This window comes from Anastrepha obliqua, chromosome 3 (assembly GCF_027943255.1).
Source record: "Anastrepha obliqua isolate idAnaObli1 chromosome 3, idAnaObli1_1.0, whole genome shotgun sequence".
NCBI lineage: Eukaryota > Metazoa > Arthropoda > Insecta > Diptera > Tephritidae > Anastrepha > Anastrepha obliqua.
Window position 1 is genome coordinate 65,549,259 of NC_072894.1, and position 13,163 is coordinate 65,562,421.

Below are 13,163 nucleotides of genomic sequence, written 5' to 3' on the forward strand. Positions count from 1 at the left end.
CTCATTTTGCGGAATATTTTTCGGAATGTGTGAGACAAAACTTTAGATATTGGCGGGAGTAAATATGCTTGTAAAAAGTACCGCTAAGTTAGATAACAGAAATGTATTCGAATACACATATATGTACTTATGTATATGATAAAGGCAGTTAATATTTTTATTTAATATAGTATTAAATAATTTTGTCACTTTGCAAAAAAGTTCTAAGCCATAAACAGGTTTATGTAAAATATTAATAAAATACTTTCTAACATCTAAAACAATTATTTTTAATGCTTTCTTAATATGAGAGCGCATACAAATTGGACGGTTTCAGAAAAACCTATCCACAGTTGAAGCTTGGCGTGAGACGGAAGCATGCAACGCCAATTCGTGGCGATTTACTTGTGCATTGTATTTAACTAAAATTAAATAATTTAAAAATAATTATTTTTTTTGCAGTAGAAATAAAAATATATATTTACATCCAAATTGCATAATTGGAAAAGTTTATAATCAGAAGAGCTAATGTACAGAAAATAAAACAATAAACTAGCAGAAAAATGTGCATCACTTAAAATATTGAGTGCTCAGAAATTGTCAAAAAAAAAAAAAAATCGGAAGAAATTGCACTTCACCTAAAAAACGCAATAATGGATATGACAAAAGACATTATTGACTATACACAAAAGCATACAGAAACGGCAGAACGCCTAATCGCCAGTTATCAATCGCCTGTGCCCGAGATCAGTGAGAGTGAAGGGAACGCACGCGCATGCGCCACAGCCTCCCCGTTTCACGTTGGTAGCAATAAAGTTGACGCCAAAGTAGCCATTTCACCAACAACTACACCAATAGTACATAACGAGATGGCGAGTCCTGCGACAGCGGCACAACAGCTAGAGCAGCAACAATCGACAACAATTGTAACGTCAGAAGCAGACACTATGGAACAGCGACCGGCACAGGAGTTTGAGAGTGTTGCAGCTGCTGATACAGCAACCGACAAAAGCGCAGTCGCTCCACCATCAAAGACTGTGGGAGCTTTAGTAAGTGGCGATATAACGCCGCCACCACGTCCTTTCACCACGAGCGAAGTGGTGGGCTTGAGTTCGGCACTTGACGATGATCCTGATTTGCGTGTTGACGTACAAATGCCAAAGTCACGCTCGCTGCCCACTTCTCCCGATCATCATCGACACAGCTTAGACTCGGCGTCCGCGGAGCTATTGACACGCATGAATGCTGCGCTCTTTGAATTTGAGCAGCGCCGGGGTTTGGACTCATCCATGCATATGCCCATAACAGCAGCCATGTCGGCACCAATGCGTTTATCGAAATTGTCGAAGTCGACAGCACCAACATCACTAACGGCACGCAAATCGGTTTCTCCTATTGGGTTGAAGTCGAAAAAGCAATTGGCCGCAGCAGCTGCAATGGCAACTAATACGCAACAACAGCAATTCTGTTTGCGTTGGAACAACTATCAAACAAATTTGACGAATGTCTTCGACGAGCTGTTACAAAATGAATCGTTCGTTGATGTGACGCTTGCTTGTGAGGGTCAATCGATCAAGGCGCACAAAATGGTGTTATCCGCTTGCTCGCCTTACTTCCAGGCACTATTCTACGATAATCCTTGCCAACATCCGATCATCATTATGCGCGATGTGCGATGGGAAGAGCTGAAGGCCATAATGGAGTTCATGTATAAGGGTGAGATAAATGTGAGTCAAGAGCAAATAAATCCGTTGCTAAAAGTTGCCGAAATGTTAAAGATACGCGGTCTAGCGGAGGTGAGTGCCGGTGGTGGACATGGCATGGCCGCACCACATCCCATGATGCCCGAACAGCGCATGACTATTTTTGACGATGACGAGGAAGCCGAGAGCGATGAGGATACAGAAAGTGCCGAGGATGGCGGTCAGAAGCCAAAACGCGCGCGCATGCTCGATACTGCAATGGTCGATATGAATTTGAATGCACAGCGTCAGCGCAAACGTTCAAGAGATGGCCTCTTCACCGAAACCAACAACATTGCCCGTTTTGGCGGTTCAACATCAATAACTTCGAATACCAACCTAGAAGGTCGCACCTCCAACTCGGCTGTCAATGCCGCCGATGGAGCAATTGATACTGATGCTGATGCTATGCCACAACCGCCACCCGTTGCCATGACCACTTCGACCATTGTACGTAATCCATTCGCTTCGCCAAACCCCAACAACAGTAACTCAACAGCAGCTAGTGCCAATCAGAATAATTCACAGTCCGCCACCATAACACTCTCAACAGTACCGACTGCCGGTACTTCTACACCTACGCTAGCTAGTTCCACACCGAACACACCGACCACACCAATATCGCACGCCATTGGCCATTCGTATCGCCCTTCAGGCCGTAGTAGCTCACCATCATTGACATCTGCTAATAGCCTCAAAGGTGCAATGTCTTCACCGGCGGCAGTAGCAGCCAATGCTAGCGGTATTTCCTTGAATGTACATTCCCATCCGGTTGCCGCGGCCGCTGCAGCTGCTGCTCTCAGCGTTAATCCACACCACTCACACCATCATCATCAACACGCTGCAGCCGCCGCCCAGCAGTTAGCCGCCCAACATCAATTGCATGCAGCGGCACAGTCACATGCGGCTATGGCTTCCGCACTTGGTGCGTCGTTGGCTGCTGGAGCAGCTGGAGCTGGTGGTGCAAGTGCAGCGGGCACGGGTGCAGGTAGTGCGTCAAATTTGAGTTCAACGGTGGGACATCATGAGGAAATGGAGATTAAACCTGAAATTGCTGAGATGATACGCGAGGAAGAAAGGGTGAGTGAACAGCTTTTTAATGTTTTTTATATTTCTGGGCTCTATATAATTAAATAATAGCAATCCAAAAATGTTGGGACCTGTTGTTTTCTAACTTCATGGGAGGATTCCTGCTTTTATAGGGAAGAACATGACCCAACAAGCATGGCAGTTATAAGCGGCTAATATACGCTTTCAATCAGTGGCGGATCCACGGGGGGGGGGGTTTTCGGGTCCGGGCCTGCGTAATTTCATTTTTGTCCAATTTCTAAAACGGCTACGAGTGTCTCTTGAAGTTTTTTTTGTGCTGAAAACGAATTTGATCTTGAAAATGCTCCAGCACGTCAGGACTTTTGGCAATTTGTGGTTAAATAGTCAAGAAATGCCGATTTTGGACATCTTTATGAATTTTTTTTGAGTAAGGTAAATTTTTTTTTTATTTTCCACAACGGAATCGCAAAGTAATACTCTGTAGCTTTAAAACCCATTTTTTAAAAGACTTCTAGGATGAATGAAAAAAAAAGTTATACTATTTTGAATTTAAGACTTTTAGACATGCAAATTCATTTTCTTAACGCCCTCTTAATGGCGCAACAGATGCTTAAAAAACTATGTATGTTCGACATTGGTGTCGCTGATTACGAATCTGATGTTAGTTTTTTAAAATTAAAAATGGCTGATCCAATATGGTGGACGATCTTTCGAAAATTTAATGTAATTCGCTTGAAACTTGTTATTGTATACACAGAATGATTATTTACAGTAAAATATCTTGTACAAAAAACGTTAACTTTTTACTTACAGTGGGTGCTCAAATTATTAGAATCATACTGTAGAGGAACAAATTGCCGAGTTTAATGACGTGTAGTTTGCAAAAATGTTAGGAAATGCTACTTTTTTGTATAATGTGAAACATTGTAGCAATCATTGCTTTTCGAAATTACCGTTCGATATATTTGGCTTTTTGTGAGCAGCTTTTTGGAAGAGCAAAAAATTCAGGTTCTTAATTGGCCAGGAAACTTACCAGACCTCAATCCAATTGAGAACCTTTAAGAGTCAACAAAGACAGAAATATCGAAAGATAATATTACAAATAAAGAACAACTGAGCGAAAGACTGCAAAATATTTGGAAAAATGACGACCAAATAAAAACAAACTGCTTAAAATGCGTTGAAAGCATACCCAAAAAGATTCCGGTTTTAATTGCTGCACGAGGTGCTCACGTAAAATATTGATTTTTTGATTTTTTTTTTTGATATTTTTTTAATAAAAGACTGGTTTGAATATTGTTTTTGTCGTATTATAGAAATTTAATAAACAACATATTAAAAATAGACTATTCTTTGATTATTATCAGTTAAATGGCTGAAACTTGAATTTTTCATAGTGATTCTATTAATTTGAGCACCAACTGTACACTGACTGTTCTTGGATACAAATTTTTAACTTTACCTGTTTTTCCTTCTTTTTTATTTTTGGTTCTGATTCTGGATCAAGGCGCTCGAAATAAGAAAATAATGTTCTCTTTATGTTAGGAGGCGTATTAACAATCACATTAACTACTTGTCAACAAATGCTCGACACAATGTATTCTGCTCGTTGAAAGAAACAAAAGAATAGAAGCATGTTCATGCATGTTTAAAGATAGCCTAGTTATTCACCAAAAAAACTTAGGGGAAAATCACTCGGCGCCGTCATCGCGATTTAGATAGGGCGCTATTTAAAATTTCGAGTTAACAGTACACAGGGTGTCGCCGTTACGATAAGGAAAAGCTGCAACGGCTCTTTCATGGTAACTTTCTTGCCGTTATATAGCAACACATGTTGTTAGAGAAAAGCGCAATTAAATATATAATATTATATATAAACACGACCGTTTCGTTTGAAGAACTTTATTGGAGTGAATTGAGTTACAGTAAGCATTAATACAAGAAGAAGAAGTAAAGAAGTTACAAACAGGGTTGATATTTTTTTCGTACTTAAACTATACATGGTTGAATTGCAAGTTGGCTCCAACACATGTTATAATATATTGTATCTTAAATAGGCGTAGTTATTTATGAAGGTGTCCCACGATGTATAAAAACCGCCAATTATTCTTGTAATTTTGAATCAAAGTCCTTTACTATTTTTAGAATTTTTTTTACAAGATATCTAGAGCTATTAGTTTTTTCATCGGCTAGTCACGACATGCAGCGCGAATAATGCCATATTTTATTCACGAAATTGATTTTTAATAAAAACACCCTTCTAAAATACCCCGGAACCCCCCTTTATGAAATCCTGGATCCGCCACTGCTTTCAATGCACTTTTTCAAGAGCCAGTTAATGGCATAATATCCTCCGTATCCTCGGTTGTATATTTCCAGCTAGTTTTTGGATACAAAATTCGAGTGTCAACTATGTCAGCTACAGCTATAAGTTGTTAAAGAAATTAAGTAATTTAGGTTCTCATACTCATACTCATACTTTGCTCTCAGCGAATTTGACAACGAGTTACGTGATTTTAGCTCCAGTATGGCCAGATTACCATTTTCGTAACTTGATTTAGCTTATTTTTGTTATTTAGTCTTGGAGTTTTAGTTCTTTCTTCATGCCATTTTTCTAGCCTGTTCTAATTAAATGTAATGTTTATAATTTTGTAAAATATACATTCTTTAATAATTATTTAAATAATTCACGCAGTTTTATTTAGCTTTACTTTTTTTTAACATCTGGTGGCTTTGCCCGCAATTGCAGGTGTTGTTAGTGTTCCTCTGCTTTCGGCAGTCAAATCTCTCTCTCGCTACTTCAGTGAGTGTTGCCTAACTTTGGGTATAAAAACGCACTAAAATTCCCATTCAAAGAAAATAATACAACAAATTTTTATTGAAACACTTGTCAAATTGACAAATTGTCTTTAGAATGTGCGCTTTTGTTTTTAATAAATGAGTTTCTTTTGTTAAGCGAGACTCTTTTGTTAAGGGAACGACTTATGTGCTATAATTGAGGTTATGTAACTAGATAAGGTACTCTTTTTGTAAAAATGTCAGTATGGTTTCTTTAGTATTTTCTGGTATTTTGTTGCTTATTTTTACAATGAATGCACCTCTTGATGCCCTATGTGTCACTAAGGATTGATGGCCGAAAGAAACGATTACACCTCTATTGTTTTAAATCCGCATTCAGATGCATTCAAACGCCTTTTAAAATGTGTAAAAAGTTTTCAATCTTAAGAAGATTTGAGAGAGGGACATTTAATATTCTTGCATAACATTAAAATGAGCAAAAAATTAAATTCACACTTTCAAAATATCAAATTTTATAAGAACCAACTAATTTTCACTAGCACTAAAATCTTCTAAGAGTGGCCTTTTTTAAGCTTCTTTTGTATAATAATACATTTTTTTTTGTAACTTAAAGTTTCGGTAGCTTTAAATTAAAAAAAAAGAAACAAACACGAAACTTCAAAATTTTCGCATTTTCGGTATAAAAAAGCACTAAATTTATTGCGAAGAGCAAATGGAAAAACGTGACGTCACGTACTCTCTGATGGGCGCAATCTTATTTCTATCACTCTTGGTTCTCATATACTACATTTTTTAATGAGAAGATAAATTATCGTTGCCTTATCGTCTTTGTCAAACACTGTCTCAGGTATAGGCGCATTTTTGACAATAATTTTTTATACATTGATATTTTTATTTATAATTATAAATATAATTATTATACAATTAAGGCAAGTAGCAGCAAAGGCTATTGGCCTACCGCTATTATTTTCAGTGTTCCAGCAGAAAGAGAATCTGGTCAAAAATTTCGAGGCACGCTATTTTTTATATAAAATATTTCAGAAATTACTCAACAGTTTGTTTCATAGATTCTTTGAAAAATCCAGATTATGTGGCATAGCAAAAAAGTTTAGTAATGTGAACGAAAAAATACGAAATATACACTGGCAAATCCATGAAGAATTCGATTCATATGATTTGAAGAAAACTTCAGAAAGTTCAACGAAAGAAGAAATCTAATGGAGCTGAAAAAAGTATTTTAGATGAGCTCTCTGTCGCCTTAACCCTTAAAGGGTAACGTTATTGACTATCCTTCGTCGTAGAGACATAGTCCTTTTTATTTTAGCCGAATGGGATGGCCGTAGCCGAATGGGTTCCATTCGGAATTCACAGAGAGATCGTTGGTTCGAATCTCGGTGAAACACCAAAATTAAGAAAAACATTTTTCTAATAGCGGTCGCCCCTCCGCAGTCAATGGCAAACCTCCGAGTGTATTTCTGCCATGAAAATGCTCCTCATAAAAATATCTGCCGTTCGGAGTCGGCTTGAAACTGTAGGCCCCTCCATTTGTGGAACAACATCAAGACGTACGCCACAAATAGGAGGAGGAGCTCGGCCAAACACCCAAAAAGGGTGTACGCGCCAATTATATATATATAATATATATACCAACTACTTTAAAAATAATAAGACTCAACAATAGAAATAGAAGATAGAAATAGAAGATAGCCCAATATGACAAGCGATGGTAGAGAAAAAGAGCAACAGCGTCCGCCGAACCGACGAAGAATGCTAATTGATGGTGCAGAACATGGGTGGTAAGCCCCAGTAGAAATATATACAGATTAGATTAGATATATAAAGATTATATATTTATGCAATACATGTTGTAGAAACACTTTTTTTTGAAGGCTCCACAAGTTTTAAATTAGCAGCATCACGTAAGTATTACGAACAAAGGAAGAAAACTTGTTAATAAAAGTTTAATTTAAAAAAATGTATGACCTATTTCCACCAAGAACTTAACTACAGTTTATGGTTTAATTACTCTAACAGCACACTTAACTTAACAAACTAAACAGCAGGCTGCGAAATGGGAAACATGAATAAATAATTACTCTAGCGTTAAGAAACATAGAGAGCTGTCGATTTTGGATTCTTAAGTTACGTAAATTGAGAGCGCTGAGAGTATCATAAAAGCTAATATGAAAAATTATTATGTCCAGGCTGATCATGAACGATGTGTTTACAATAAACGTCTATATTGTGGTGCTGAGGGACAGCTCAAGTTACAGGAGGTAGACATTACTTTTTGTAGGAGCTCAATGAAATTGAGAAGAAAAACATATGAAACATTGTATGCTCTTATTTATTTGGCATACGCCTGTATAAGTAAGTGGATTGGACAACTTGAGTAGACTTCTTTTAGTTCTCACACAACTTAAGTTGAGTTTACGTCTAGAGTAATTCCACTATAAGAGATCGGTTAATTTAAAAGTATCAGGAGTTTCAACCTCAATAGCGTTAGTTAAGCTGCAATTGGTAGTGCCGCAGCCAGAACGCCATAGCCGCAACCATAACTATAGCCGCAACATTACAGCATTTGACGATTAGTCTTGCCGTAACCATAAATAGCTGATATTAAAGAATATCTAATGACAATATTTGCATTTTGTCATAAAAATACGATTAATTTTCCACTAAGCGTATTAATTTATCGCCGTTAATTTATAATCTTCAAATTTTTATCGGAAATATCAAAAACATTTAAAGTATTTCACATAGGCTTACTGTTACGGGGGAAAAATTCAATAGATACTTACGACTACAGTTATGGTTATGGCATCTATAATCGTTTACCGTGATGCCCATAAGTTTGATCGGAATAGCTGATTGCTATGGTCCTGTTATGGCTAAGGTACGGAATCACGAATTGCAGCTGAGCTGGTTTACATTTGAGGTTTGCTAATAACAGAGCTGCCTGCACTTATGATTTTTATGTAAAGAAGGTTATCTGCGAGTTTTATGTTATTGGCTGCTTTTTTAGCATCCACATATTTTTGCAGAAAGTGTATATAATATTTCTGAAAATATTTTATGTTAAAGTATTTTGTAAAAAAATTTTATATTTTTGAACCGGCTCTCGTTATTACCATAACATTTTCTGTAACCTAGCAAAAGTGCTACAAGAACGACTTCCAAGGGGTTTGTTCATTTAAATTTATTGTTGTGTGTACACACTGTAGTCCTGGCTCGCGGAAAATTGACTACTAGAAAGAAAAAATGTATATTTGTAGTTCAAAAAAATAATAAATTTCTTTAGCTGGTTTATTCAATTCGCCTTTAAGAGTTAGAAGAATGCCTCGAAATACATTGATTCATCGGAAGAAAAACATTTATTGTGCTTGCATCCCTAGCGCGTGATAATAAGCCAATTGTTGAATAGAAAATTAGTAAGAATATGTTTCAAGTTCTCATTAGTGACCTTTGCCTCAATTTGAAAATAATTTTCGTTCATTATCAGCTTCTGGATAAGAAAATGGGCAAAATGAAATGCTAGTTGAGAATTTCAGTTGAAATCACAAAAAAGCAATTTAATTTACTTAATAAAAACTACAACTAAATTGTTAAATAAATATAAATCATGCGTTCTTTTGTCAATATTTACCCAATGCTTGCATGCAACATTCTCCTTTGAAGACATTTTTATACACACACACACACACACACACACACAATTACATAAATAACATTCATTATGCAATTTTGTCATTAACATCAAATGTAAAATTATTTCAAGACTAAGTAAACGACTGAATTTATACGCTGATTCGTCAATAGGTTGACTGCCGTCAAATGGTAGAACTGACTAACTGACTTACTAACTGTCAGCCTGCCAGCTTGACTGATTGTTTGTTTTGGTATTGTGGATTCGCCTTAGTGCACTTACGGCATATATGTAAGTAGGTACATACGTACTGAGTAAATACATACGTTTAATAAGTGGAAGGAAAGGGAAGGTGGCTAGATCTCGGCGCATAGTTGTCATGGACATGTGGGGCACTAGGCTGCACTTGAGCCAAGTTGCAGCTAGGCCGAAGCGCAGGTGAATGGGTTCCTACAAATTAGAAAATTTACTCATGCATATGCATGTGTGTGTGTGCGTTAAAGTTATATATGACGCTGTATGCGTGCTATGCAAATTTTCAATTCAACATTTGCATAAATAAATGACGATGAATGTGTATGAAAAATAGTTGCTAAAAAACCACAAAATATACTGAATTACTAACTAATTTGCGAAAAAGCGACAATAATAACAAAAACAATAACACTAATTTTGCATTTCGCCATTCGTCGTCCGTCGGACGACATCGAAAGGAAAATGTGCGCGAGGAAAACAAAATGTAGACAATTCTATTGTAATAAAAAATTCATTACCTGAACAATTTAAGTATATTTGCAAAAGCTTCTTTCTGGTCTTTTTGTAGCGGATAATAAAATATTTGTTATTGCAATATGCATAAATATGCACTAATGTAGTAATTTTTAATAAAAATGCATTTATGCGCCAAAGTACACCGCTTAAAGAGGGTATGAATGGTCTGAAGATGACTGTGCGGAGGAGAACGAGGAAAAGGAGGTCACAAGGAGGGTGCACGGCATGGCTTTGTATAGCTGTGATGTACTATAATTACGTATAGTGTATATATGTATGTGATATAAATACATATGCACCTTATTTTAAATGCAAAAGAAAGCCGAGTATACATTGTAAGGTCTTCTGAGCTCGAAGCTTATTATTAAGTGAAATGGAAAAGAAAAACAGCAAACGGGGTGGTAACAGGTTTCAAGTGGAAGACGAGTTGCTTCGCTTGCTGTTTTTGCAAAGCAGCTTTTCTTGCTTAAAATGGCGCGACAGGAAATTAAAAATACTAAAATTAATTATTAAAACTTTTCATTATAACTTCAGACAACATATATATTTATGTATACATATGTATGTATATATATATATATATATATGCATGCATATATATAATAAAATGAGTACATATGAATATAGGAGTACATGCATATGGATACGTTCACACAGTTGATGGGTTCAAAAGTGCAATAACAATGTTAATACAAATTTCAAGTTTTTTTTTGTACGTGAGTAGAAGAGCAAAGAGGATTTTTTTCGAAACGTGTTTTTATAACATTTTTTTAAAGAAATCAAATTAAATCCAAATAAAAATATTTGGCGCATACACATCTGTTAGCCGAGCTCCTTCTCCTATTTGTGGTGTGTGTCTTGATGTTGCTCCACAAATGGAGAGACCTATAGTCTTACATGTATGTCGAATCCGAACTGCAGATATTTTTTATGAGGAGCTTTTCCAGGACAGAAATACTTTTCTTGATTGGTGTGTCATGTACGTATTCGGCTACGGCGGCCACAAGTCCGAACTATAATAAAAAAAAACTATATTTTGACTTCAACTTGTCAGTTCTTTCCAGCGAAGCTTTCTAAAATTCTTTCTATCCTGAAAGGATTAGTCTCTACATATAAGGATGTTCTGCCCATTCAACCGGTTTTGTGACATCGTACCGCTTAAATAAGCCTAAATATTTCTTTTGTTTTTGTGTGAAATTTCTTTTCAGTTTCAATTATGATCTAATAATGTGATTGCGAAAAGATTCTCTCGAAAATGTTAAGGTAAAAAGACGTTGTGTCTGTAATCTGACCATCATTCTTTGCAAGTACTTCAAAAATTCTACTTGGTATAGTCATAAAGTCATTTAAAGTAGTTTAAGGAAATCGTGAAGTACCTCCTGTTATCAAACAAAAAGTCGGCACACTCGCGTATCGGAACCCACGCCACTGTTTTCTCAGTTATGATTTCGAGGTTATAAAAGCCGTCGTTTATTTGGGAACCAGCAATAACACCGATAATAATGTCAGCCTAGAAATCCAACGTAGAATTTCTGCCAACAAGTGCTACTTTGGACTAAGTAGGTACTTGAGTAGTAAAGTCCTCTCTCGACGAACAAAACTAACACTCTACCAGGCTCTCATCATGCCCGTCCTAACGCCCGCAGAAGCTTGGACGATGACAATTTGCGTAAATGAATAAAATTGTAAGCTTAATTTCTTTTCCCTTCTATACACTTTTGCACTTTAAGACCAAGATATAGGATTTAAGGGATAGGGAGGGTAGGGGAGGGGTTTCACTACTCCCCGGCAAACTTTCCAGAGTTTTTATAAATCTAGCAGTTTGTCTAGATTATAAATGTAATATAGCTCGTCCATTCTCAATACCAAAAATGTACTAAAAATGTTCAGAGAAAATAGTCGGTACTATCCTCATCCTCCAAACAAGATATGTGTACAGAGTGAAGTGTCGATGATGCCTGGGGTGACCGTATACTGTCTTGTGCCACGTAAATAGTCACGGCTTGTAACTCAATCCTTTTCTATCTGAGAAGAAATTTTGCTACGACCTTGTTAGGCGGTCTTTTCAATAAACCTTTGATAGTCGCGCAGGTGTCAGTGCACCACTGAGATTTTCCATAGAAAGCCTCGATGTACCTAACTGTTTCCGCCATGCCTGGCCTGAAATTGGCTCCGATCTGATTGGGTACTCCAAAGAACTACAGATCGCCAATTCATTAGCCAGTACGTTGCGTTCCGTGCAAAATGTGCGTTTACTAATTTGAATTCATTCATTCATTCATTTTATTATACAATTCATATTCCCATTTATACACCAACAAACTAAATATCTGTCTTGGTGCTTATATTTAGCATTACTTTGTTAATTTTCTAGAAAATAAATGAAAAATGTAGACAATAAAAATTTGTACAAATATGCATTAGCGTTTGTAAAGAAAGCGGGCAGTGAAGTGCGTTGACTGGTAAATAGCGCAGCAGTAATGGGTGGCCGAGTTCGACGCACTAAATGTGCCGGGAAGTTCAGTTGGTTGGCTGCGTGCCTGGATAATGTCTTCACTCAGTTGCACTGTGGTTACGTTTATGATTTTGTCAATAATTCGTATTCTTTTAATTAATGTCTTCATAATTTTCTATACAATCTATAAATAGATAATAGCGGCCGCGGTAGTGGATTGCGTTGGTACATGACTACCGTTCGGGAAAGCGTAGGGTGCGTAAGACAACGAAGTGATAGAAAAAGTTTTTTTCCAATAGCGGCCGCCTCCCGATAGGCAATGACAAATATCCGAATGTATTTCTGACATAAAAAAGCTTCTCATAAAAAAACTACAGTGCACTCGCGATAACTCGAACTAATTAAAACAGGCGCTGTTCGATTTATCGAATTTGTTCGACTTATCAATTGAGTGTGCTATGTTAAAAAAACAGTCATCGATATCGATTTTTTTCAATTAAATTTATTTATTTATTTACATATGGATATGAACATGAATATGTTTAAAATAATTAATTCGTTTCAATATTTTTCATCAAATATTTGGCAGTCTTTGTGTCAGTTACACAAAAAAAGTCAGCTTTAACAGAAAAGTTAGGCCGAAAAGAAAGTTGTAATGTGTGTTTGTCTTTTCTTGCCTGCAGCAATGTTGAAGAGTGTTAACCTTTGCGGGGCTTACTTG

The 13,163-nt window shown here is 36.6% G+C and overlaps 1 protein-coding gene across 1 annotated transcript; it reads left to right on the forward strand.

Moving 5' to 3' along the window:
• Positions 1 to 463: 463 nt before the first annotated feature.
• Positions 464 to 2,966, forward strand: LOC129242039 (protein bric-a-brac 2-like). Its single transcript, XM_054878599.1, has 2 exons — positions 464 to 2,801; positions 2,862 to 2,966. The coding sequence occupies exons 1-2, from the start codon at positions 633 to 635 to the stop codon at positions 2,964 to 2,966; spliced, it is 2,274 nt and encodes a 757-aa protein (XP_054734574.1). The 5' UTR covers positions 464 to 632.
• The last annotated feature ends 10,197 nt before the right edge of the window (positions 2,967 to 13,163 follow it).

Coding starts and splice junctions, on each gene's coding strand:
- LOC129242039 (XM_054878599.1), top strand. CDS start 633: ATGGATATGACAAAAGACATTATTGACTATACACAAAAGCATACAGAA. Junction 2,802..2,861: donor TGATACGCGAGGAAGAAAGG/GTGAGTGAACAG, acceptor ATTAAATAATAG/CAATCCAAAAATGTTGGGAC.